Source organism: Diabrotica undecimpunctata, chromosome 3 (genome assembly GCF_040954645.1).
Source record: "Diabrotica undecimpunctata isolate CICGRU chromosome 3, icDiaUnde3, whole genome shotgun sequence".
NCBI lineage: Eukaryota > Metazoa > Arthropoda > Insecta > Coleoptera > Chrysomelidae > Diabrotica > Diabrotica undecimpunctata.
This window is the reverse complement of record NC_092805.1, coordinates 53,423,942-53,451,836: the sequence shown is the minus strand read 5'-3', so window position 1 is coordinate 53,451,836 and position 27,895 is coordinate 53,423,942. Positions and strand designations below refer to the sequence as shown.

General features: G+C 31.9%; 1 protein-coding gene across 2 annotated transcripts in view; it reads right to left on the bottom strand.

Annotated features, from left to right (window-relative positions):
• Positions 1-27,895, bottom strand: part of LOC140436809 (ATP-binding cassette sub-family C member 4-like) — a 127,261-nt gene that overhangs the window by 36,983 nt on the left and 62,383 nt on the right. For both annotated transcript variants that reach the window (XM_072525927.1, XM_072525926.1), the window contains exons 8-12: positions 26,691-26,869; positions 19,489-19,804; positions 11,715-11,846; positions 11,408-11,595; positions 632-951 (exon numbers count right to left, since the gene is read on the bottom strand). In XM_072525927.1, coding sequence (XP_072382028.1) covers positions 632-951; positions 11,408-11,595; positions 11,715-11,846; positions 19,489-19,804; positions 26,691-26,869 — 1,135 coding nt within the window. The remainder of the gene's footprint in view (positions 1-631; positions 952-11,407; positions 11,596-11,714; positions 11,847-19,488; positions 19,805-26,690; positions 26,870-27,895) is intronic.

The following is a 27,895-nucleotide window of genomic DNA, read 5'->3' as shown; positions in this document are numbered from 1 at the left end:
GGACGTTTTTACTATTAATGTTCTAAAAGAGGTAAGTTTAAAATTTAGAATATATAATTTTGTACTAAAATGTTGTCTTGTGTATTTTAGTGTGTTGCAGTAGTCTTAAAACTAAATGTATTTTTCTTTTATATAATAGTTTAACAAATAGTTGACATTTTAAAAATCCCTCACTTTCTAACTATTCTGGTGTTTTGGCAACGCTGTGGGGTTCTGACGTCGTAAATCTTGAATGACGTGCACGCATTTTTATATGAAAAATAATATAGACAGCTGTCTGTAACCTCATAGAAACAACATACGTTTACGGAAATATCAAGTTTAGAGTATTTTATGACTCTTATTCAATATGTAACCTAAGAGTTACAAGGGAAAATACAGGGTTCAAAATAATTCATTGTTTTTTGCTGCCTTTTACAACAAAATTAATATTATATCTAAATATTGTTTTTTATCTGTAATAAATTGTAACATATGTAAAATATTCTAGTGAATAATATTTAGTAAGTAATATAAACACAACATTTTAACAAAAAGAAAAACGAATATAAAATATATCATTTTGTTAGTCAATGTATAAATTTTTTCGTATATTTTTTAGCAAACTAACAGCATATCCCAGAATGCTTACCTGAAGGATTCGTGTCAAAAAACCTCATAGGTGCTTGTAAAACCTTACTGAACATATTTTTGTGCAAATTTCTTGAGGCATTCATAATAATTCTGTAGAAATTTAAAGATCTGATTGGAGTCAGAAGAAGAGCTAGACATATTGTGACACTGTAAATAATTATATAATAATTTGAATCTCGGGTAAACTCTTCTCGAAGTGGAATATTTTCATCCATTACTGAATAGTTGTACTTGCTATAACTTTCAGATGAGGTATGATTTGCAACAACTATTTCCAAGGATGGCGTTGTTGTACTATTCGCTGCAACAGTATTTACCCTAGAAGTACAAAATTTGAAAGAATTAGCATACACGTAAGTAGCAAAACTAATCATATAATTGTATTGAGTGAATTATTTAATTCTTTAACGTAATTAAATTGGACGATTTAAATTGGAAATATCTAACGAAATATTACCCATACACACAAATTCACACTTGTACATACACTCATATTACATTTTCTTATGATAAACAATTTTTATCAATATTACCATATCTTGCAATAATTTTATTAAAAATAATATTATATATCAATATCATATATCAATATCATAATAATAATATCAATAATAATAAAAACAGCTAGGCTGTTTTTTTTAATAACAATTCATAGAAGAGTCCCACCAGAGCTGAATCCTATAGATAACGAATTTTCCCCCTAGAGGGAGTGAGAGCCGTATGGCTAAATCTAATAAAAATAATATAGAGGGTCTTCAGCGAAAAGTAAGAACACTTCTCACAAAGGCACAAAAACATCATCCACGCAGTGCAGTAGAGAGAACAACATTGCCACGGTATCAAGGGGGAAGAGGACTTATGGATATAGGTGAGCAATTGGATAAACAAATTGCTAATTTAAGAATTTATTTTCAGGTTCAGGCTGAGACATCTACTTTACATTGAGCAATCTGCGCAGTGGATGATACAACGCCACTTAAACTGAGGGAACAAGAAATGCGCATAAACCATATGCGCATAAAGAACGTAATGACTCAGTAGGAAAGATTATCCACCAAGAACTAGCTAACAAACTGGGACTTCTCCAAACCGAGCATCTTCCTTATTATCAATACGTCCCTGACAGAATACTTGAAAATGACAACTAAAAGCTATACTGGGACCGCACTGTGCTCATAGACCAACCAATGGCGCATAATAGACCTAATCTCATACTAATTAATAAAATTACTAGGCAAATAACATTTATTGATGTGGCGATACCCAACACCATTAATTTACGTGTTAAATACAACGAAAAGATCGCCAAGTACAGAGATCTAGAAATACAAATCAGGAGACATGATCCATACAAATGGAGAATGGAAAGTACCCAGACAGTACCCATTATTCTATCTACTACTGGTGTTATTCCCAAAAACCTCCTAGAGAACATAAAACAGCTGGGTCTAAATGAACATCTCTATAAGGCCATACAGAAAGCTGTACTCCTCGCGACGTCCAGATGTGTACGAAAATTTTTGGGAGATACTCCAACATACCAAGTCACCTAAGGCTCGATAACATGGAAAGAGTCCCACCAGAGCTCAATACTTTTGATACCGTAGGTATCTGGGATGAGTGAATTTTCTCCTTAGATGGAGTGTGAGCCGTATGGCTTAATCTGGATAAAAACATATTTATCCAGAAAAATAGAAATAGTAAAAGTAGAAAAAAAAATAGAAAAAGTAAATGAATGGATTGTAAGTATACCATTATCCATAAATAAGACTAAAATATTTAAGGAGGTACAACGCCAGTCAGCCTACTTGAGCAAATCATGGACACTTATCGTAGTTTCATAAACTATATAGACTGGAAAATTAATCAAGTAGAGCTGAAATACTGTTTCGGTAGGTTAAAAGGAACGATAAGGCATACACTGTACTTGGAATGGCGGCCGAACAATTTTAAAAGGTTGTCCTATAGAGATAGTTAGTAGCTTTAGTTAGAGTTAGTTAGAGAGAGAGAGAGAGAGAGAGAGAGAGAGAGAGAGAGAGAGAGAGAGAGAGAGAGAGATAGAGAGAGAGAGAGAGAGAGAGAGGGGGGGGACTATTTAAGGAATTCCAACAGAAAAGCCAGCTCAAAATTTATTTTCCCCAAAAAATCAAGTGAGTGAGACCATTGGCGTAACAAGGAAGTCGGGGTAGGCGGTCCGCCCCGGGCCAATGTGGGGCCTCCAAATTGGCATAAAAATTATAAAATAAAAATTAAGAAATAACAAAAAAAAATTTTAAACATATAAAACTACACACTGGTAAATAACTTAAAAAATATTTTTCATGTTTACATTATGTTTTCTTTTATAAAAAAATAAGTACGCATTGTATAGTCGACACGTAATTTCGTGAGAAAATTTATAGGAACCAGAGGAGTAAAATACTACTAAAATGGCAACACTGTTAGAGTTACCACTACTTTATTGAACAGTAGCGTAGATATCTAATTTTTAATTAAATAAAAGTTTTTATTTTTATTTAAGAAAAAATTTCATTTTCTATAAAGTTTAAATAAAAAATATTGGTGTTGTTAACTTCTGTGATATATCTAGGAAGTGATAACACTAATCGACTCGGCTAAATAGAACTTATTGTAAAATAACAATACCAAAAATTGTTAATAAAAGTAATTATCACATACAATTAAATAAATTTTTTATGTGCAAATATTTTAGTATACAAACGTTTTAATAACACAACTGCTCATAAGTTTTAAAACTTATGATCACATTTTATCCCTGATAACTTAGTTATTGTAATAAAAAAAATAAAGAATTAATTTTTTAAATTATATACAGCGTATTCTATTAACAACTTTGGTTTGACACCGTGTGGGAGAAGACTTAGTATCTCAATAATTTAAAAATGGGTAATAGGTCTAAAACTTTTATGAACATCTTTTTTATATATCTAGCAGGTATTTTACAATAACCTAACCTGTACTTTGATTATTTTAAATTAAATTATGTTGTATGTTTTTGTTCTATCATGAAGTGTATTTGTACTCTATTTTCAAAGATATATAAGCAAAATTTGTACAATTACAATAAAAATAAAGGTTTCAACTAACACCTAGTTGGAAATAAGAACTTAATAATCTACTCATAATCACTATCAGTGATATCAGTTGTATTATGTATATATGTATATTTACCAGCATTAACCATTTGGTTAATGCTGGTAAATATTTAACATAGTCATTTTCCACTGCGATTACATGTTTGATTACACTTTTCCAGTTGGTTGCTGTGATCTTTGTGACTTCTCTTCTAATTAACTGGAGAGCAGTAGACAAAAATTTAGGAGCCACGTTTCTTCTTCTTCTATTACCTTTAAGTTGTGTCCATATTAACTCTATTGGGTTCAATTTACAATAGTAAGGAGGAAGTAATTGTAATACTGGGCATACCAAGCACGGTATGCCCATTACTGCGAGTAAAGTTATCAACAACATATTCCTTCTGGTACTGTCTACTGTCAACAACCTCCAACAATTCCTTTTTACTATATGATGCCTCAAAGTACAAATCTTTCTCAAACAAATTCTTGAATTTGTAATTTGTTTCAAGTAATATTTGGAATTTTCTCATTAATCTTGAATAATATGATACGTTGTCCATGATAATCACACTATATTTAGGTAATCTCGGAAGAAGAGGTTCCTTTAATATTTTTTTGTAGGTATTAATAATACATCATCGATCCATCTATTTTCTCCACCGCAGTGTAAAATTATAATTCTCTGTCCTGTCATGTAGGTAAGATGTTTCTCCTATAGTCTTGTAGCAGATTGCTTTAGACACTCTGATAAACATGTTTCTACAATTGCTTCTGATTTAGACAATTTAGAACACAATTCTTCATAAACATGTTTCAGCATATGTTTGGATGGTATCATCAGAGAGGTATTGAAAATGTCGCTTACATTTTACTACACGGCTTTGTAAAGATATTCCAATTGATTAGAGGGTTCCGCTGGCTCTTCAGCTGCAGAAGTTAGTTTTATAAAAACTAACTTCTGTTTTTTTCTTCAAAAAAACATTAAACGTTTACATCTATGGTTCCTGAGTTGAACTTTTTTTATACTTCATTTCCATCATATTGATAGCTGAAAGCATTATAATTGACGCTCGAACTTCTTGTGCGATATATATGTATATATATATATATACATACACATATATATATATATATATATATATATATATATATATATATATATATATATATATATATATATATATATATAGATTTTTCAAACCATGATTCACAAATTGAACCCTCCATATCCTCATGATAATCTAGATTCACGTCTTTATTTTTTTTACAAATATTAATAATAAATCGTCGATGCATCCATTTTCTACACCGCAGTGTAAAATTATAATTCTGTCCTTTATTGGGCGGTAATGAATTAGAACACTTTTTGTTATTATTCGTCCAACTTTTTTCACGGTGTCATGAATACCATACCAGGTTTCATCCACATAAACAATATTTCGTTTAAAAATAAAGTTTAAAATAATATAAAATATTATACCTGCCTACCCAATTGTAAACCACTGGACGGTCGAAACGAAATTTATTGGGATAAACTACTTTATGGTTTCGGTTGCTCAGGCAAAAATTGTTATCTTACGCAAAGAATGCATCGATGATAACTTTATCTGAGCGACTGTACATATTTTACCAGGCTCATTTAAATATAAATATCGATGAGAATATTAAAACTTTGTATTATTATAATACATCTCAGTCACTGATAATTTTGCAGTTAATAACTACTCCTGGTAGAGTACTTTTATTTTATTTTTTATTATCTGCTTTTATTACAGATAAATATATTTTTACACAGTCTCACCGAAATACGAGGCGACTATAATACACGTTGCAGTCACATAAAAAGCTTACTCAAATATTGAATTAGCAATGATAAATGCATTGGAAAATAGTACAACTATGTAGGAGTCAAGGCTATGATAATGATATTCACTATGTCAGGCATCTATACGGGTGTCCAAGCAAGGATCATGGAAAAAATCGAAAAATCATATTTGTGCCTTATGCAATCATTCTTTCAATTTGTGTGGAGTTCATGCATTTTTAATTAACCCTAGCTGTGTAACGTTTATTGCAACTTTAGAAAGTATATATAATTTTTTCTCGTTATCTCCACATAGATAGGGGGTTTTTATTGGAAGTTACAGGTGTATCTGTAAAACAGCTATCTGACACTACATGGAGTGTCAATCACGAAGCTGTGAAATCTATTTTAAAACATTTTGATAAATTAGTTCAAGTTACAGAAAAATTGTGTGACGCCAAGGAAAATATTATAACACGAGGCTCTGCTGAAATTGTATTCTCGAATATGTGTGATTTCAAATTTCTTGGGTTTCTTTATTTATGGGGGTATATTTTGCAAAAAAAACAAACAGTCCAGAGAGGTATTTACAGACGGTGTGTTTAAGCTTTAAAAACATAGTAATAAAACTCCGAAGTTAAGTTTTTTGGAAGACAGTCGATATGAGTTGGTCAGGAAGGCTCTCCATTTTGCTTCGGAGAAATGTGATGAAATGGTAACCTCACTTAAAAATATAGTAGGAGACGTTTAAAAAAGATAATGACTGGAGAAACAGTTGAAGATGCCGGACTATCTCTGGAAGACGAAAGTAAAAGATGTGTGCTTGAATATTTAGACAAGCTACCCCAAGAGCTTCAAACTAGAATGTAAAGAATGGAGACTGTATTCAGAATCAAAATCAATTAAATTCAAAATCGTTTAGGTCGAGTATTTACTCAATCATTGTGACACAGAATTCGATAAGCAAGAAATTGTTAATGAAATCAAAAGACTTTGCCACAATAAAAAAAACTGCAAGAACAAAGGAAGAGGTCAAAAATTGGACTACATTGAAGATGGCACAGTTTGTTCTTGATATGGACCTGATAGAATCTGTTTCACATGTCTTTGGAACAGTATGTGTTTCTTGCTTTAATGTTTAGATAATGAATAAAACCAAACCAGATTAATTCAAATAAAAGTAATTTTTAGCATAGTTATAAATTTTATTTTATTTTATCTTTAAATTTCAAACATGTATTTATGTTATTCCTATATGGAGATAAGTCTTAGTTTTTTCTTATATTGGGGAGAAAAGCCTCCTGAATTGTAGTTACGCCACTGAGTGGCACAATTATCACAAAGCTTTAACTAAATACAAGTTCCATAAAGTTCTCTTTAAGGACACTGATATATGTATATCCCCATTGCAAAATGAGTCAGGCGAATACACTCAGAATGGTAAAGAGATCCTCAAATAACTTTCCAGGATGCTCATTCCTGAATCTGAAACAAAACTGATATCACTAGACATATGGTAGTACATTGGAACATACTATACTGTTAATATCATAACTCATATTATGAATATAGATAATACTAGAGTAGGTATGGCAAAAGATGTAGTAGATCAGGACAAAAGCAAATGGGCAATACTCATCTAAGCCAGATAAATCAACGGGTCTGGATGGGATTTATCTAATACTTTAGTATCTAATATATATATTAAAGTATTTTTTTATTGTTTTTCACGCGCAATACCGATTGCTTTTATTATTAAAATATATGATATCTTAAAGATATAACAACTTTTATCCACAAATAGATTTAAAAGAAAATGGTGATGGTTTAAGATTATCATCCTATTGTTTATAACTTCGTCGAGAATGCCGGTGAACTTTGACCGGTTGTATCTTAAGAACCATTGCTCATATTTCAACTTTTTTTTTCGTTTATGAGAAATTATTTGACGAGTTTTTTTAACGCCGTTACTTAAATTTAATTTAAGCTAATAATTACCAAGATATTTTACTTTACTCCAAAATGACTGGTTTTAAAGTTATCAGCAAGGAAAGGTTTTTGTCATCCCATTAATCTTCCAGACGTATTTCAGAAGGAGGATAAGTCAATTATTATTACTGAAGTTATCACCTAACTATTTCTGCCAAAAGTCCGAATGTCAACTCTGACATCCAAATTAAGTCGTGTTTTCACAGATCCGCCCTAGTCTACTAAACAATTCGATAAATTTAAGTAATCAAGCTATAACTCATATCATTTATTATTTGCTGGAGTATAGTTATATCTTATTTTACTAACCAATTATTAACTTTCTGGAAAACAAACGAGCTTACCTTAAACAAGGAAATATACACAACATATATACCTGGGAATGCACACTTCAACATTATTTTCCTTTCTACTTTATATTTATCTAATAACCTTAACTAACCACCTTCTGTTACTAAAGCCACTGCAATGACTACGGACACGCCTCAATGACAAAACAACGGCCTTCAGGCAACACAAATATCTTTCAGATCGATCCAATAGGAACAAGGACGCGAATGCTGAGCACCAAGGTCACGTACCAATAGACATGATCTCAATGGCCTAGCACCTAGCTGGAGAGGAGAACAAAATTTATTCTCCGTCCGGACAGCGAGACTCCGATCTAGATCGATGGCTAGCTGTGAGAAATACACATAGAGGACAAAAGTCACAAATGAAGTTAATTAATTTAAGTAACTCAAAGGGAGTAAAGCTGTTCAAGCTATTCCTTAAACTAGGTGGTCTAACTACATAATGTAACGGAAGGTACCTCATTACTCAGGGCAAATTAAGTAAAAATTTAGTACAGCGTCCGCTTTCAATAAATCCCTGCAAAGGAGAGGGGTGGGAAATAGCTTCGGGGCTTGGGGGGAGGATAGATACCACTTCAATGGAGTGTGACCGGTTTGATCTTTAAACATGTGGGTTCCACTACTCATCGAAACTCACCGGAAACTTCTACTAGTAAATGGCTAATCCTTGCAACACCGGATCAAACCAAATCAGATGGCAAAAATGAAGCCACAACGGTTCTTCCCAGACCCAACACTGACAGTAGCGAACATTAATATCGAGGGCACCACTACAGCCAAACAAGACATCTTATCAGAATTCCGCAAGAACACGAAATGTGAGGTATTGTGTATCCAGGAAACCCACAGAGTCCTAACTGCAGCGAGACCGAAAGTCTCCGGTAAGAAACTGATTGCGGAATACAAAACAATAAGCATGAGAGTGCGGTATTTGTGAAAACTACATAGAAAAAACACATAGTCTCATCTGTGGGAACAAAAAATGTACACGGTATAGAGATAATAACCACTGAGATCGGAAAATGCACAATAATCTTGGTAGATCACCCAAACCAGCCTTTTATATTTTCACCCCCAACCAACTTTCAATCACAACCCAATCAGCTTGTACTGGGAGACTTTAACACTCACAGTTGATTCTGGGGCTATGCAGATTCGGACGCAAATGGAGACGCAGTAGAAGCATGTAGTAGAACACTAGAAGAAGATTGGATTCAGAGACAAACCACCTAGGAACTCCTTTTATACTAAAAGAACTCCACGACGGTATGAACAGTTTAAAAAACGGGACAGCTACAGGTTTGGATGATATATGCAGTGAACAAATAAAGCATCCAGGCAAAGGAGCAAAAAACTGGATCTTGCAACTTAGGAGGTAATGTTAAAACCAGGAAAGGACCCAGAAAATCCCAGTAGCTACAGACCTATTTCGCTGTTGTGTCACTTTTTCAAACTACACGAGAGGCTCACATTCGCCAGAATAGAAAAAAATGTCGACAAGCACCTCATCCCACAACAATGAGGATTCAGACCCGGTAAATCTTGCACCGGTCAAGTCCTCGCACTGATAGAACACATAGAAGACGGCTTTAAAGAAAAACTTATAACATAGGCTGCTTAAGTAGATTTGACAGCAGCCTATGACGCAAATTATACGACAGTCTCAATGACCACCATCTGCGTAAGGTCGTATATTCCTTACTGCAAAACAGACGTTTTTTCGTTATGCTGGAGGGTAAAGTAAGTAGGTGGAGAGTTGAAAAACGGCCTCCCACAGGTAAGTGTTTTTAGCACCAATGCTCTTTAACATATACACAAACGACCAACTGACGCCGACCGGAACCAAGTACTTCTTCTATGCTGACGATCTGGCAATATGTGCTCAAGGAAATAGTTTTGAAGAAGTGAAGGAGAAACTCAAAACTGCCTTAAAAACAATGACAGCGTACTACCTGCAGAATTCCCTGAGACCCAATCCCTCTAAAACCCAAGTCTGCGCTTTCCACCTCCGCGCAAAGAAAGTCAAGCGAAAACTCCATATTGCGTGGAATGGTAATACATTAGAAAACACAAACCAACCTATATATCTTTATCTATCAACCTATCTACAGACAACATTGCATAAAAACGAGAGGAAAAGTAATAACTAGGAACAGCACACTCAGAAAGCTAAAGGGAAGTAAATGGGGTGCACGTCCTGACGTTTTAAGAACAACGGCACAGGCACTGTGTTTCTCAACTGTTGGATATGCGTGCACCATTTGGGGCAGATCTGTCCACACCAAACAAGTTGATACTGCGCTAAATGAGATATGCAGGATAGTAACGGGGTGCATGAAACCGAATAAACCGTCTAAGTATTTTCCTCTTCCCCAGGTTCAATGGACCGGCCAGTCACTATAAAACGTGAAAAACTATGAATAGGATAAGAACGGGGGTCGCTTAAGTAAAATGAAACATGGCAAAATGGGGAAAAATAGACCAAGATGATGTGAACTGTGACTGTGGAGAAATACAGAATATGGAACATCTTCTTACATGCAGAAACTGTCCTCATCGATGTACTCTCGAAGATTTGTGGCTCGCCAACAAAGATGGAACCGACGCAGCTCTATACTGGGCCGAAATTTTATGAATGGCATTTGCGAACACGATAAAGTAAAAGTAAGTATCGGAACTTACACATATCTCCGTAGGAGGTGGGCTGTACGCTTATGTCTGTGTGAAACAATATTGCGTGATTGGATTATTACTAAAAAAATTTTATCATACTTATAGACTACAAGCTCATGGGAAATGTTTAGGGGTTATTTGACCCAACATAAATCACATATAAATTAATACTACAATATGTAACAACAACTTTAGAAACTATGTCGCCAATTCTTATCGGTACTGAAAGCATCGGGGTTCAAATTAAGGGTCGCGCCTTAGATTTCTCACCCCTGTCCCAGCCGAAATATACGGCGTCGCAAAAAAATTAATCTATATACCAATACGAAACTTTGTGTGTGAATGCCATACTGTGTCTAATTACCGAAAACAGAGAAAAAATTTTCCGAATAAAAAAATTTTCCCTGGTCCTGGTACAAATAATTTTCTACGATATTAGGTCGCTAGTCATTATTTTTGAATTACCTGCCCAAATTATAAATGTCATACAAATATATTTGGCCAAAAAGTCCCTTAAGCCTTGAGTGGTAAGCTTATCTTACCGGTGACTCACCTGTATCGATAAGAATTGACCGCATAGTTTCTAAAGTTGTTATTACATATTGTAGTATTGTTTTGTATGTGATTAATGCTGGGTCAAATGACCCATTAAAAATCTCCCATGCGCTTTTGGACTATTATATTTTTCCTTAATGTACTAAGTTAATTGTAAAACTGTAAATCCGGCTATCTGTAAATTATCCTTTGTAATATGTAAAACTGTAAATTATCCTTTGAAGTTGAAGCATAGTTATTAAAAAAATAACTACTATTAGAATATGAAAATTAAATGTTTTTTTTATAATATTTTTAATTACCAATAAGTCACCCATAGGTCTCCTGCATTAGATGCTGCTTGGGCCAAAAAGAATAAAAATACCATAAAACAAAATCCAAACCAACTGGTCCCGAAACGGAAGTATTTACCATAAGTTGAAAAGGGAATCGATCCTTCGCAGGTTTCTTCATTATTTTCTTTGGGTCCTTCTTCATTTTGTGTTAAAACCTAAAAATAAATAAAACATTTTAATTTATAATGTAGATATTTTGCTACATCTTCTTTACTAAGTTGGAAATAATAGTGAAATGATTAAGAAATTAATCATATTTTGGTAGTCATTTTACCTGTTTTATTTCTTCCGTTGGCGACTGTTTTAAAGATACATCCTTTAGATCGTCTTCAGTCTCTTCTTCTTGTAATGACTTTAGGTAATTCTCGGACAGTTCGTCAAAGGTTCCCATTTTCTTAATTTTTCCCTAAAAATAATGTTGAATTAGTTGATCAATCAATTACACAATTAAAATGTTTATATATTTGTTAGTTCTTGTCTTGGCCAGTGTTTCAATTTATCATAATGGTGGCTGTTATACTGCTGGGAAATACATATGCTTTTAATGAATACAACCTTGCGATACAAATTTATATTGAAATAAAATAGATAAAGAAATATATATATAAAACTCCATTCAATATAAGAAATTAGCTGCTAAAATGTGGCTATAAAAAAATTGGAATCATCATAAATCATAAATCCTCGACATCCTTATATAGCCCAGGGAAATAAGCATTTTTTCATGACACTCGTCCGGCCAGGCAAACGACAGTTGTTTTGAGTAGTATGGACCCCTGTAACAAAACCCTATATATGTTTCCTGCAGTCGATTTTTTTGGACTTAATTAGTTATTAACAAATTAAGGTCAAAGTACGGAAAATTTTTGCTTTTTTCTTCCATCAGCAAAAAGTGAAGCATTTTAAACAAATTATAGAAGAAAAGAAACTTATAAGTCATATAAAAACCTTCAAAATGCCGTTTTCTAAATGTTTCTATCCTCATTTGTTGCTTGGAAAGTTGCAAAATAAGTAAAAAATTTCGGTTTTTTATAAATGTTAATAACTTTTTTGTCCTAAAATAATTTGCGACAAAGTTAGTTAAAAGATCATACTTTATAGTTTTAACGTACCAAATCCTAAAAAGATTGCCCTTCAATAAAATCGTCCACAAAGCTTCAAAATGTGGTCCTTAAAATCGGCTGGCTTCGATACTCATGGGAGCCGAAGGGAGGGGAAGGAGCTGTTAGCTGTGTCTCTGGTTCTTATTTATGGATTTCGACGTTCCTTTTTTTTAATTTGTATGTACTGTTTGTGTACATTACGAATATGCATTATTTCAATAAATAAATTGTTAAATGAACTATCTAATTTGCTTCAATTTTTTTTTTCCTTATTTTTATTGTAATATTTGAGATAATTTTAATTTAAAAACATAAATATTTATAATTAATTTATACCTCTTTAATAAAATTGTAAATAATTTATTTATAATAGATTTTATGAAAACAACAAATTGTCGTATTCAATTGTTTCTAAAAATAGTATTGCTTTGGAAATATTAATTAAAATAATTTTTCTAATGGCTATTCTTTATTATTTTATTATTATTCTTTTTAAGTTAAGAGTTAATTTCATGTTATCGAATGAACTATCCTACAATAAAGTCGTCCCAAGAATGCAACTCAGTAATATTGGCAATATCATTTTAAAGTCATCTATTTTAAAATATATGTTAATGTATATGTATATATATATATATATATATATATATATATACATATATATATATATATATATATATATATATATATATATATATACAGGGTGATTGATTAGTGCAAGGAAGCTCAGTAGATCTGTTATAGTAAAAATTACAAAAAAAAGGTATTAACAAAAATTGTAGGCAGCTTTAAACTCCAAATTTTAAAATTAGTTACAATCTTACAGGGTGTTCCATAAGATAGTGGCAGACCAAACTTTTGTTTTTTTAAACGGAAAACTCTGTATTTTATTTTAAATTTGAAATTTGCTTTATTTCCACATCACAGCAATGTAAAGTTTTATTATGTTATACCGGGGATTTAAAAAGTTATAACCTATATTACCTGAAAATCGTATTAAGTTTAACTTCCTGTATAATTAAAAAGGAGTATAGTAACATTGATCTATTGCAACCGTAGTTTTTTAATAAATGTTAAAAATTTTAAAACATATTCGTTTTTATAATATTCAATAAATTAAATACAGGGTAAGTCAAAATGCAAGTACATTATTTTCTTGGTAATTTTAAATAGAACACCCTGTATTTTATATCTCTATCGAGAAGTACTAATATCGTACTTCAAATTTTATAAAGTACTCCCTGTACCTAAAGTTATTAGTTTTCTAGATATTTTTATTTTTCTATCAAAGTATTAATTTGGTAGATATTTTAACGTTTACCAATCATTATTTTGAGTTGGCCATGATTGATTTGTCAGAAACTGACAGTTTGACATTATTGTTTATTAATTCAGTATTGGGGTACACCGTAAGTTAGCAACAATTATTATTTAGTAATTCAGTAATTAATTCGATTTAAATTAGAAATAATGAATTTTACTACTGATGAAATGGTAGATATGATCTGGATATTGGGGGAATGCAATAAAAATTCATTACTATCAGCTAGAACTTATCAAGAACGGTTTCCAGATAGTCGGCAACCTAGACAAGATACATTTGAAAAATTGAAAAATCGATTTAACCGCACTGGTAAGGTGGCCCCAAGGTCACCAGAATTCAATAAAACGGACTCTTTTTTTGGGGTTACGTTAAGAACGAAGTATATAAAATACTTCCAACAAGAACGGATGATATGAAAAATAGAATCCGAATTGCATTTCAAAATATTTCTTTACAAATGCTTAGTATGTATGCAACTCTTTCAATGACCCCTTTCAAGTATGCATAGATGTTTTGGGAGATCATTTTCAACACCTTACTTAAGTAAGATAAGTTAAAATTACTGTTATTTTTTATTTTTCTATATATTGTAATTTTTTTTTAATTTTCCGTCGGTTATTTTTTAAAATAAACAATAATATCAAACTGTCAGTTTCTGACAAATCAATTATGGCCAACTCACAATAATTATTGGTAAACGTTAAAATATCTACCAAATTAGTACTTTGATGGAAAAATAAAAATATCTAGAAAACTGATAACTTTAGGTACTTTATAAAATTTGAAGTACGATATTAGTACTTTTTGATAATGATAAAATACAGGATGTTCTATTTAAAATTACCAAGAAAATAATGTACTTGCATTTTGACTTACCCTGTATTTGATTTAACGAATATTATAAAAACGAATATGTTTTATAATTTTTAACAACTATTTAAAAACTATGGTTGCAATAGATCAATGTTCCTATATTTCTTTTTAATTATACAGGGAGTTAAACTTGATACGATTTTCAGATAATATTGGTTAAAACTTTTAAATACCTGGTATAACATAAAAAAACTTTACATTGTTGTGATGTGCAACTGAAGTAGATTTTAAATTTAAAATAAAATACAGGGTGTTCCATTTAAAAAAACATAAGTTTGGTCTGCCACTATCTTATGGAACACCCTGTAAGATTGTAACTAATTTTAAAATGTGGAGTTTAAAGCTGCCTACAATTTTTGTCAATAACTTTTTTTTGTAATTTTTACAATAACAGATCTACTAAGATATCTTAATTGTTATAAACAAAGCTGCTATGAATTAAATAAAAAAAGAGACTAACTTTGTCCCAAATTATTTAAGGACAAATTTTTGGTTAAATGGTTAAAAAGTTATTCTAATTATTTATAAGCAAAAAATCGACATGTTTTGCAAAATTATTTTACAATATTTAAAATTAATTTTCTTATTTTTTTTTTAATGTTAATAATAGAACAAGTTTTTTTCTTCCAGAAACTATCATTACAATTACTAAAACTATATAATTTTCTGACTTATATTGTTGCAAAAAAAAATTAATTTGGGATAAACAAATAAAATAACTTTTAAACTATTTGACCGATCACTTTGAAATTTTAACAATATTTTAAGCGCTCAAAGACACAGCATTTCATGAAATATTAATGTTATATGTTTATTTTCAAAAAAGTTATTGATATTTATAAAAAACCGAAATTTTTGACCTATTTTGCAATTTCCTAAGCAACAAATAAGGATAGAAACATTTAGAAAACGCCATTTTGAAGGTTTTTATATGACTTAAAAGTTTCTTCTTTTGTAAGATTTGTTTAAAATGCTTCATTTTTTGCCGATAGACGAAAAAAGCAAAAATTTTCCGTTTTTGGACCTTAATTTGTTAATAACTAATTAAGTCCAAAAAATCGACTGCAGGAAACATAGGTTTTTGTTACAGAGGTCTATACTACTCAAAACAACTCTCGTTTGTCTGGACGGCCGAGTGTCAAAAACAGGGTACTTTTTTTGCTTATTTCCCTGGCCTAATAGTACAGTCGTCAGAAATCTAACCTCTAAGACTCTACAAACAAGCTGAATTTTGCCGAGAATGTCAATTTTGAGAACCCAAAAAAATGAAAAAAAGTTTACTACTCTTACTCCTAGACTTAAAAGACTCCCCTTAAAAGCCACCCTCGTAAGGAGGAAAACGGAAAAAATTCATTTACCAAGAAACTGAACGCCATAGAAAAACAATTTTAAACAAGAAACGTAGCTGAGATAATTTTGAACAAAGATGTTAATTAGAAGTTTTTGTACAGAATGAACCGTTCTCTTAGAAAGAACTCTTGAAGCGAATTTTAACTGTGAGTTAAGCGCGCGAAATCAATTTCTTAAATAAATTCCAATCTCACCTCACGAAAAATACTTCCACGAAGACGGCATTAGATAGAATGTATAGCAGAAGTTGTAAAATTTTTAAAAAATGTACTTATGCAATTAAAAAGAAGGACTTTTAAACCTTGTAGATCGTTTGTAATCTGTAAGTTTAAAATTCAGCGTTTTTTAGGCATATTTTAAATAAGGGAAGATAAAGTAACTGCCCATAGCAATTAAAGTAAACTGTATACCCAAGAATAATCAAGCCATTCAGAGCGATGCTGGGAATATTTATATTCCACTATGCATCAACAATTCACTCATATAAATCACCATCCTTTTTGTATTCATTTCGTCCAGTAAGAACGATAAACAAAATAAATAAATATATACAGACGGTTGCGTTTGGATTGAATTCGTTGCGTTAGTCGAGTTTTGATTGTTTCAGTCTTCTTACAAGTCTCTCTGATGACGGATAGACCCAGAAACACGTGTAAGAGTGTTTATATTTGTTGCTAGACTCAAATTTCAAGTTTCATGCTATAGGTTTTGAAAATAAGGTTCAAATAATGAAAATTCCATAGTGACCGTTTAATGTAAGTAATACATTATATTACATTAATGAAAATCGTAATAGATGACATATATCGAGCAACGTCTATTTCTTTAACAGCCTTCATGTACGACAAAATGCAAATATTACATACAAAATCTCATTCTTTACCTTCAAAACGCATTTTTATTTTTGTCGGTAGGTTATTCTGATCAAAAGATATAATATAATTGTTACCGTCGCGGCGTCGAGTTGATACAAATTTTATTTAAAATTAATTTCGCGCGCATTACTGACATTGAAAATCGCCGGTCACTTCAAGCGTTGTTTCTGAGAGAAAGGGTCACTCTACACAAAAAGTACTAATAAACATTTTTCTTAAATACTATCTCAGCTACATTTCTTGTTTAAAATATTTTTTCTACGGCGTACCGTAGTTATCTATGTCTACCTCTCATATCTTATCTTATGAGAGTAATAACTAACAGGTTAACGTCGAAGCTCGATAGCTATCAACCGGTAGAGCAGGCAGGACTCCGAAAGGGTTACAGTACAGCGGATCATCTTCTTACAGTCAGAACGCTAATAGAGAAAGCCAATGAAAATCATATCAATTTATACATTGGCTGCGTTGATAATGAAAAGGCATTCGACTCCATAGAACTTTGGCAATAGATAGAGCTATGAACAACTGCAGGATAGACTCCCGATACAAAATGCTTATACATAATATTTACAAGAAAGCTACAATAAAAATACAAATAGATGCGAAAACCAAAGCTATACCAATCAACAGAGAAGTTCGCCAGGGAGATATTATCTCACCAAAGCTATTCACACTTGGACTGGAAGACGTGTTCAAAGACATTAACTGGGGATAAAGGAATAAATGTTAATGGAAGAAAACTGAGTTATTTGAGATAGGCTGATGACATATTCGCTAGAAATTTCTAAGAACTACAGACCATGATAACGCAATTATTTCAAGCTTCGGAAAAAGTAGGTCTTAAGATGATCTTGGAAAAAACAAAAATAATGACAAATACACCGAACATTAGAGAAATAACGTTGAGCGACATAAATTTAGAAACAGTAAGCGAATACATCTACCTGGGACAGATAATGAACGTTAACAAAGAAAATCAAACTGCCGAAATTACCAGAAGAATAAGGTTAGCGTGGGCAGGATTTGGAAAACTGGGTTGAATTTTAAAAAGCACTAAAATAGAACAATATTTGAAAACCATTACTTAAGATCAGTGTATCCTCCCTATACTCAAGTATGGTTCACAGACGTGGACACTCACCAAGTCTAATATGGAGAAAATAGTAAAGGCACAAAAAGCGATGAAAAGATCAATGCTCGGGGTGAGACTTATAGACATAAAAACAAACAAATGGATAAGAAGCAAAACCAAAGTAAAAGACACAGAAGAACATGCTGCCAAATTAAAATGGAGCTTCGCAGGACACAATGCCCTACTGAAGGATAAAAGATGGAACCACGAAATACAACAATGGAGACCATGGTTAAAAAAGAGAATCCGAGGAAGACCACAAATGAGATGGGCTGATTACATTAAGAAGATCGGATGACAGAACTGGAAGCAAGTGGCACAAAATAGAAAATACTGGATTGATTTGGGGGAGGCCTATGTCCAAAAATGGATTACTTAAGGTTGAAGAAGAAGATCTATGTCTACCTTATATTTAGCTAATTGTATTTATATATTTTTTAACCCTGTAATGCTACTTGGTAGTACGCTTGTACCCCAATCTTGTTTGAAAGGTATACCAATCTGCAGTAGTGGGAGCAGTTGTCATGTTCGCCTCATTAGTTTCATTCTTCGTGACGTCAGTTTGGGTGTGATATTAGTAAGGCGCTGAGCATTTTTATTCGTTGAGATATTTGAGGTCCAAGGTATATGTGTATCTCAGTGTAGCAGAATAATTTTTGTTCTGACAGGTAAGTTTAGTTTTTTGCTACACTATTGAAATTATTGTCATTATAATCTCGTACACCATGTTATTTTTACATATATCTTTTTTTTTAGAACACGCAAGAAATGGCTTCTCACAAAAAGTGTTTTGACCTGACAAATTCCGATGACCTTGCTGAAATACATCATATACTTTATGATTCTGATTCCGATGGTTCTCATGACGAGACTGACGAAGCAGATATTATTATACCAAATTTTAGGTGAACACTTAGAGCAGGAAGAGATATCTAAATGGTGATCTCTGGTGGTTCTCTATGGTGATAAACAAACAAATTCATTCATACAATAATTTCTGCTCAGTCGCAAGATACTCTATAGTTGGTATCTAACAAATCGGACGATGATTTCGAAGATGATATGCCGTTAGCACAGACGCAGCTTGCAAGCCAAAATAAGGTCAAAATTTTGAAAGTTTCTACCTCACTAAAAAAAACTTGGTAGTAGTAACACTAAAAATATACTTTCTATCCCAAAGACACAAACAATGTAGAAATGCAGGCTTTGTTTTAGTTATTCTATTATGGTGGAGTAACGAAGATAAATTTATTTACCAAAGAACTTTTTGATCAAGACACTGGCATATCAAAATTTTTGTTTTATCTATCGTCAAATAATAATATAAAAAAAATCTATACTATTTTTAGATATATTTAACCAGATGCTGTCTGGTTTAACTAACTTACCTTTTCAAAAACAATAATAACATCAGCGTCTTTTAAAAACTGCAACTGATGTGTCACTAAAATCCTGGTTTTACTGCCCAAAAATCCTTTAATACATTTTTCAAAAAGGTGTTTACCAACACGAGTATCAACCGCAGACAAAGGATCGTCTAGTAGGTAAATATCAGCGCTAGTGTACACAGCCCTTGCTAAGTTTAATCTTGCTCTTTGACCACCACTCAGAGAAACCCCTCGTTCTTCTACAATGGTTTTGTCGCCGAAAGGAAATTGCTGGAAGTCAGTTTCTAGAGCACATACTTGAACGACTTCTTCGTATCTGGAATCAGAAATGTGTACTAAATTTAGAAGGAGTGTATTTGTTTTGGTCTTGTGACATTTAACTTTTAACTATAGAGGAAAGAATAGTACAGATCTTTACAGAGGAGGAGTACCTCTCTGCAGATAATAAGTTTACCTGTTTCATAACATCTTTGTTATAAGTGACATTCATCATAATAGTTACATCTTTTGTATATATATGTATATATATATATATATATATATATATATATATATATATATATATATATATATATATATATATATATATATATATATAGGTATATATGCGTTTGTATGTTGTCAATACCTTTTGAGTTATGTTTAGTATAAAGCAAGAGCGGCACGTTGGGGTAGGCAAGATAGGCGCCGCCTACCCTGTTCAACTGTTCAATTATTAGGAGGTTAAGTATTTTATAAATAGGTAGGACAATTTAAATTTGTTTGTGAAAAGTTAAGTGACTAAATAGGTAAATTTAAGTATCTAATACAAAATAAATATTTTAAACGATATAATCTACAGTTTGATCGAAACCGATCAAACTGATCGAAACGCCAAAATCAAGAAAGATTAGAAATTATTGTAATGGGCCGGCCCTTGTCAAATTTTCAAATATTATCCATAGATATGAAGGATTATCGAAGGTTTCCGTTCAACGTAATTTTTCTTGTTTAAAAGAATTAAAAACTATTTAAGAAATGCTATGTCGCAAAATCGACTGACAGCTTTGTCTTTACTTTCAATTGAGAAGGATTTTCTTTCCAGTTTGTCTAACAATAAACAATTTTACGACACAATTATACAATTATAAATAAGTTTTCTTCTGTGAAAGACAGGCGGATTAATAACTATTTTTTAGTAAGGAATTTTGGTTTGCAAAGATAAAACATAAAAATACAAAAAAAATATACAAAAACAAAAAATGGTACTTCGGTACCCCCAAAAAAATGTTCTTTTCAGCTTTTCCACTTTTCAGATCGGCCGGCCTCCTAAGGTTTTTAGCTTTTAGTTCTCAAAATACAAACATAAATAAATTTAATAATATTTCTATTTTGAGAACGATTTCCGAAGTGGAAATTGAAATGTCAATAAACCTACTTTAAATTTTAATTGTGGCTTATTCCCATTTAAATTGTAATTATTTATGCTTAATACATATATTTATTTTTCATAAAAAAACAAATTAAGTGTCACACAAAACTGATATTATTAGTGATAATTAAGAATTTACAACATTAAATAGTTTATTTGAAGAATAAGCTGGAGTAAATTCTCAGAAAAAAAACTAAATTGTGAAGCATACTTTAGTACGTGTGCTTTTCGTACAACGTCAATATTTTAGCTTATTTTACGTTTGGTTTGACTATTGAGGAAGAGAGGTTTTGGCGGTCAGACTATTTGGACGTGTGTAGTGTCGCTCCGAAATTAAATTCCAATTTTGGGTGGTTTCGAGTGCATGCAAATTAATGTAAAGTGTATTTAAAAAGGACCTTTATGTAAGTAAATAATCAGTTATCTGATTTTGAACTGTATTAAATTAATAGTTAGTTTTAATTGCCCTACGGATAAAAGTGAAACTTCTGAGTGGTCGAAACGAGTTGAGCTTTTTGCGCTGGACGGGTGATTAAGAACGATAGACAATAATAATTATCAACAAAAACAATAGGTCTGTTATTCAGGTTTCGGTAAAACTATACAGAATTATAAAGGCTGAATTTATTTGCTGTTTTGATATTGATTGTATTTTTGTATTTACAAGTGGTAGAAGTCGAAACTGGTTAGGATCGAGAATAATTGCTAAAATTTAACTGTAGAGGTAGGCGCGGCGCTTGTCGAGATCCGTAACCGTTACTTATAATATTTATATTTATAAATACTTTAATTATTTGAATAAGAAGAAAGATGGCGGATGGTAAGGTAGATGAAGATGGTAAAAGAAAAAGCAAAGAGGCGATAGACATATTTAGCAGGAGCAGAAAAGTGAGCCGAACGCCAGACAGGTCGAAACCAACAACGAATGAAACCAGCAGCCAGAACGAAATGACGGAACTAATGAGAGAAATAGCAAGCGATAATAAAAAGAAAAACAGGGATCTGGAAGAGATAAAAATACAATGGGTAATATGATTGAGGAACTAAAAGAAATTAGGAAGGAAACTAGTAAATACAAATTGCAAATGGAAGAAATAATAAGAAAAAATGAAAATCTAAAGAAAGAAATGACAACCATGAAACAAAAAATAGATAAAATAGAAATAGCCTTGGAAGCATGTCAGAAAGAAAAGAAGAAAAATAACCTAATAATGAGAGGCTTACCAATAGACACAATAGAAGTAGAGCAACTGGAGAACTTCATAGAAACAAAAATGGGAGTAAAATCAGAAATAAATAGGTTACAAAAGATAAATGAAACAATGTGTGTTATCGAATGTAAAAAATTCGAAGATAAAATGAAAATACTGAAAGCCAAGGGTAAACTAATAAACTATAAGCAACATAGAGTATATATAGAATGTGACCTAACATTAAAAGAGATAGAGATACAAAGAAATCTTAGGAAGATAGCAGCAGATAAAAAGACTAATGGGAAAAGGACAAAAATTAGATATGGTTTCATAATTATAGAAGGCATTAAGTGGAAATGGAATCAAAAAACAAGCCGGATAGAAAAAATAACATACAATACAGAACCAACTGGATCAAAAAACTAGCTGAAGAATACACAATGACGGACCGAGAAACAAAACAGGCACATAACAGGGACATGAGCAGATCTAAAGATAATAACACAAACGGAAGTAAAAACAAATTGAAGTACAACTTAAACACAGAAAAGAACAAAACAATTTGGAAAATGGCATCATGGAATGTGAGAGGTATAAATGGGAAGGAAATAGAACTGGGGGAAGAAATTAGAGATAAGAACATTGAAATAGTAGCTATAACAGAGACAAAGAAAAAAGAAAAAGGATCAATAATATTAGAAAACGGAATGTTACTAATATACAGTGGAGTGAAAGAAACGAAGGGAGCTCACGCAGGAGTAGCGTGCATGATAAAGAAGGAGAGTATCAACAAAATAAAACATTGGATATATTACAACGAACGTATACTAAGAGTAGACATAGATATGGATACCAAGGAAACCAATACAAACCTAATCATATGTTATGGACCAGATGAAGACGCAACAAAAAACGAAAAGAATGAATTCTGGGACAAATTACAAGAAGTGATAAATGATTGTACAGAGAAAATTGTTATCACAGGAGACATGAACAGCAGAGTGGGGAAAGAAACAGAAAAATGGAACAATGTCATCGGACCTTATGGGGAGGACAAACTAAACAAAAATGGAAAATTACTACTCGAATTCTGTCTAGACAATAACCTGGTGATTATGAACACACACTTCCAACATAAAAGGATACACAAGATTACAAGAGAAGTCAAATGAAGAGACGAACAATCAATTATAGACTATACTATAGTGCAAAAAACAGAGAAGAACTGGATAAGAGACGTAAGGGTAAAAAGGAGTTATGAAATTGGTAGTGACCACTATCTACTAGAAACGACATTCAAAGGCAAAAGAAAAGAAATAAAAAAAAATAAGAACATAAACAGAAAACACAAAGAAATAATAAAAATTTATAAACTAAGGGAAGAAACAACGAGAATAAGATACTCAGAAAGACTAGAGAAAGAAATGGACAATGAACATGAAATAACAGAAACAATAGAAGAAGAATGGGGAAAATATAAAAATGCGATGATAAAAACAGCTAAATTAATATGTGGAACCACAAGAAATAACAACAGAGGGAAACGAACATCTTGGTGGAACGATGAAGTGAAAAGAGAAATAAAAGAAGAGAAGAAATTATGGAAAGAATACATCCAAGACAAAACACAACAAAAATATGAAAATTATAAGAGACAAAGAACAAAAGTTAAAGAGATAGTTAAGAAAAAGAAAAAGAAAAGTTGGGAAAAAATCGGGAAAAAAATGGAAGAAAACAGTCAAGAAAACGTAAAATTATTTTACAGAATACTGAAAAACCTAAGAAGCAACAAAGAAACGAAACTGAAACAAATAATGAACAAGGAAGGAACAATAATAAACGACGATAAGACAATAATGGAAAGATGGAGGGAACATTTTCAGCTGATACTGAATGGAAATAAAGCGAATACAATGGAGAAGGAAAGCCACAACAGGAGAGTATCCATGAGAAACACGGAAAATCCAGAAACTATAGAAAAAGAAGAACTGGAAGAAGCAATAAGAAAGATAAAGATTGGAAAAGCACCAGGAAGCGATGAAGTAGCACCAGAAATGATAAAATATATAGGAGTAAAAGCAAAAGAAAAATTGTTATACATATATAACCTAATATGGAAGAGAAAAGTAATACCCAGAGAATGGAAAAATGCAGTAATTATACCTATATACAAAAAAGGAAACACAAGAGACTGTAGGAACTATAGAGGTATATCACTACTGTGTGTAGCAGCAAAAGTATACGAAACCATGATAGAAAAGAAAATTAGAAAAGAAATAGAACATAAATTAGAGGATGTACAAAGTGGATTCAGGAAAGGACACAACACACAAGACCATATATTCACCATGCAACAAGTAATAGAAAAAGCCTTAAAGAAAAATAAAGAAATACATCTGAGCTTTATAGACATGGAAAAAGCATTCGACTCAGTCAAAAGAAAAGATATATGGGAAAGCCTAAAGAAGAAACAAGCAAGTGAAAAACTGATAGAAGCAACAAAGAGTATATACATGAAAACAACAAATACAGTAAGAATGTTAAATATACAGTCAGAACCATTTGAAACAACCCAAGGAGTTAGACAAGGGGGAAGTCTCAGCCCAGTACTATTCATAAATGTAATAGATGCGATAGTGAAAGAATGTAAGAAAACATTCAAGAAATACTGCATCGGTTGGAACAAAATGCAAATGATAAATGCCGAGATGTGTATATTTGCAGACGACATAGTATTAATTGCGGAAACTGCAGAAAAACTGAAATACAACTTAGAGAAATGGAACCTAGAAGCAAGCAAATACAACTTAAACGTAAACAAAGAGAAGACTCGAATAATGAAAATATCAAGGAAACAAGAGACGGAAGATCAAATAGAAGTAATGATAGACCAACAAAAAATAATACAGACAAATTCATACAAATACTTAGGAACAGTAATCAACAACAAAGGAGACATTGAGGATGATCTTAACAACAAAATGGAAAACACAGGAAAACTATTCCAAGCACTAAATAGAGGATTTCTTAATAACAAAGAAATATCAACAAAGACCAAGATGACAATATACAAAACAATATATAGACCTACAGTGATATATGGAGCAGAAAATTGGATATTAAACAAAAGACATCAGAGCAGAATTTAGGCAACAGAGATGAAATACCTCATAAGAACGATAGGAGTAAAAAGAACTGATAGAATCAGAAATGAAGAAATAAGAGAAAGACTCAAAATAAAACCGATACTCGAGTCAATCAAAGAGAAAAAATTGGCATGGTTCGGACATCTAACCCGGATGGACAATAATAGACAAGTAAAAAGAGTGTGGGACGCCAAACCAATAGGGAAGAACAGAAGAGGAAGACCCATTAAAGAATGGAACAGTGACATCTCGCAGATACTGCAGAGTAAGGGTAAGACTTGGCAGGACGCAACACAGACGGCATCCAATAGGAAGGAATGGAGAAAGTTCGTTAAGAGCTAGGACACCTCAGAAGACTGTCAAATATTGTAATTTAATAAATTGTATTGTAAACGGCCCAACACCGAAAGGTACAAATGGGTTCTACTGATTAAGTAAAGTAAAGTTGACTATTGAGATAGAAATTTTTCCACGTCACATGGACTATCGTAAAATTTAGTTACCGAAAAAAAATTTAGTAAAAAAAAAGTTAAAGGTAACGTTGCTCAAAATAATACAACTTTTAAATTGTCAGATGTTACTAATCTTTTTCATAAATCAATATCCGAAGTAACGACTGAACATTGGCAAAAATGTGTTAATCACGTTATGGCTATTGAGAAAAATATGTGGGAGCTTGATCATATAATAGGTAGCAGTATAGAACCTATAATAATTCATCCCGGATCGGATAATACTTAGTCTGAAACAAAATATGAGGAAGCTTAACTTTAAACTGTAGCTCAGAAGTTTATTTTACATTTGAACTAATTACCGTCGACTTCATTGTTTATTTTTTATTTATTAATTTTTTTATTGCTAATATAATTTCCATTCTTATTTCCAATATTATTAGTATTAAGAATATTATTAATTAATGATAGGAATGTATAAAAACTTACAGTTTTTGTGTATGTATTTTACGTTTCAGTAAAATTTATTGTATTTTATTTTTTTTTATATTACCTGTATGTTTCACAATTAATAGAATTTTGATTCTTTTTATGTGTATCTTTTTATTTTAAACCAGTATTGGATTGGATTAATTTCTTTGTTCTAAATATTCCAAATAAATTTAACGCAAACTTTTCTTTTAAGATTACGTTTTAGTTAGAAGATATGCACATGTATTTCGAGGTTTAGAGATTAGTATTCTAAGAATTTACTCCAGCTTATTGTTCAAATATCCTATAGTATGAATTATTAAGTCCCTAGCTAGTTAAGGAGAAGGATAAGTTAATTAATATTATTAAAGTTGTCACACAACTTTTTCTGCAAAAATTAGAATGCCTTTTCTCACATCCAAAAGTATTCGTTTTTACACAGATCCGCCATTGTCTAATTGGTGGATATGAACTGTGACCAGATTGTAATGAATATAAAAACGTTGCTGAGTATTAATAAAAAGCTTACCTGTTTTTAATGTAAGGTTTTCCAAACAATATATTTTCTCTTACACTGGATACAAATAACCAAGGTTCTTGTGAAGCGTAGGACAGGTCTCCTGACACCTCTAATTTACCACTTTTAATTGGAAGTTCACCAAGTAACATTTGCAGCAACGAAGATTTACCACTACCCACCGTCCCCACCTAAAAATTGGTAAGTATATTTTGATTGTTAGGTTTATTTATAGACGATTTTATAAAACTTTACCATGGTTACACAAATAAATAGTACTTCTACAAATACCCAAATCTAAATACCCAATTATTGAAATACAGAAACAAAAAGGTTATATTACGAATACTAATGGCTCTATTTTGATGTACTTGGCACGTGTAAGAGTTACATGAAGAGAACGACTTCATAATTTCTTGAATGAACGTATTGCAATCCAGAAAGTTTGTAAATTGTAAATTATTATATTATTTATATGTATACATTACTAATGTTTTATATCTACTTAGATATTTATTTTATCGTGTACTGTAGAAACTTATGGAATAATGCCATCAAAACTAATCCAAATTTAAACTCTGCCACTTGTATACAGTGTGTTAATTTTACACCTTACAATGAGGTATACCTCACAAAAAAAACTGATATCAAAAATGCTTGAAACCATATCTAGGATAGTAAGAGGGATCTAAAACTCACTTCCATCAACTCCCTAGGTCCCACCCACCACAGACAAAAAAGTTTTAATGGCAAACCCCTACTTGTGATACATCATTGAAAAGACTAAAAAAATGCTATCCAATGGTACAAATTTGTTAAAAATATCAATTAAGTAAATTTTCAAAGCGGGTTCCGTTGTTTTGTAAACAATAATACAGACTATTTTCAAATTCTGCACAAACTTTGGCAAATGTTGTTTTAGTAACAGTGCTATATGCTTGTGTAATTCTTTCTCGCAATTCCCCAAGTGACGCAGGTTGAGTTTTATAAACAACTGACTTGAGGTAACTCCATAGAAATAAGTCAGGTGGCGGTAAGTCTGGTGACCTCGATGAAAACTCAATAGGACCTCTCCTTCCAATCCAGTTGTTTGGATAATTAGTATACAACCAGCTGCATAGTGAGGAGGTGCTCCATCTTGTTGGAAGTGCAAATCTTCGTCTAGAGCTAGGTTGCCTTGGTTCTCTAATTCATGCAGAATTAAAAATTCGATGGTG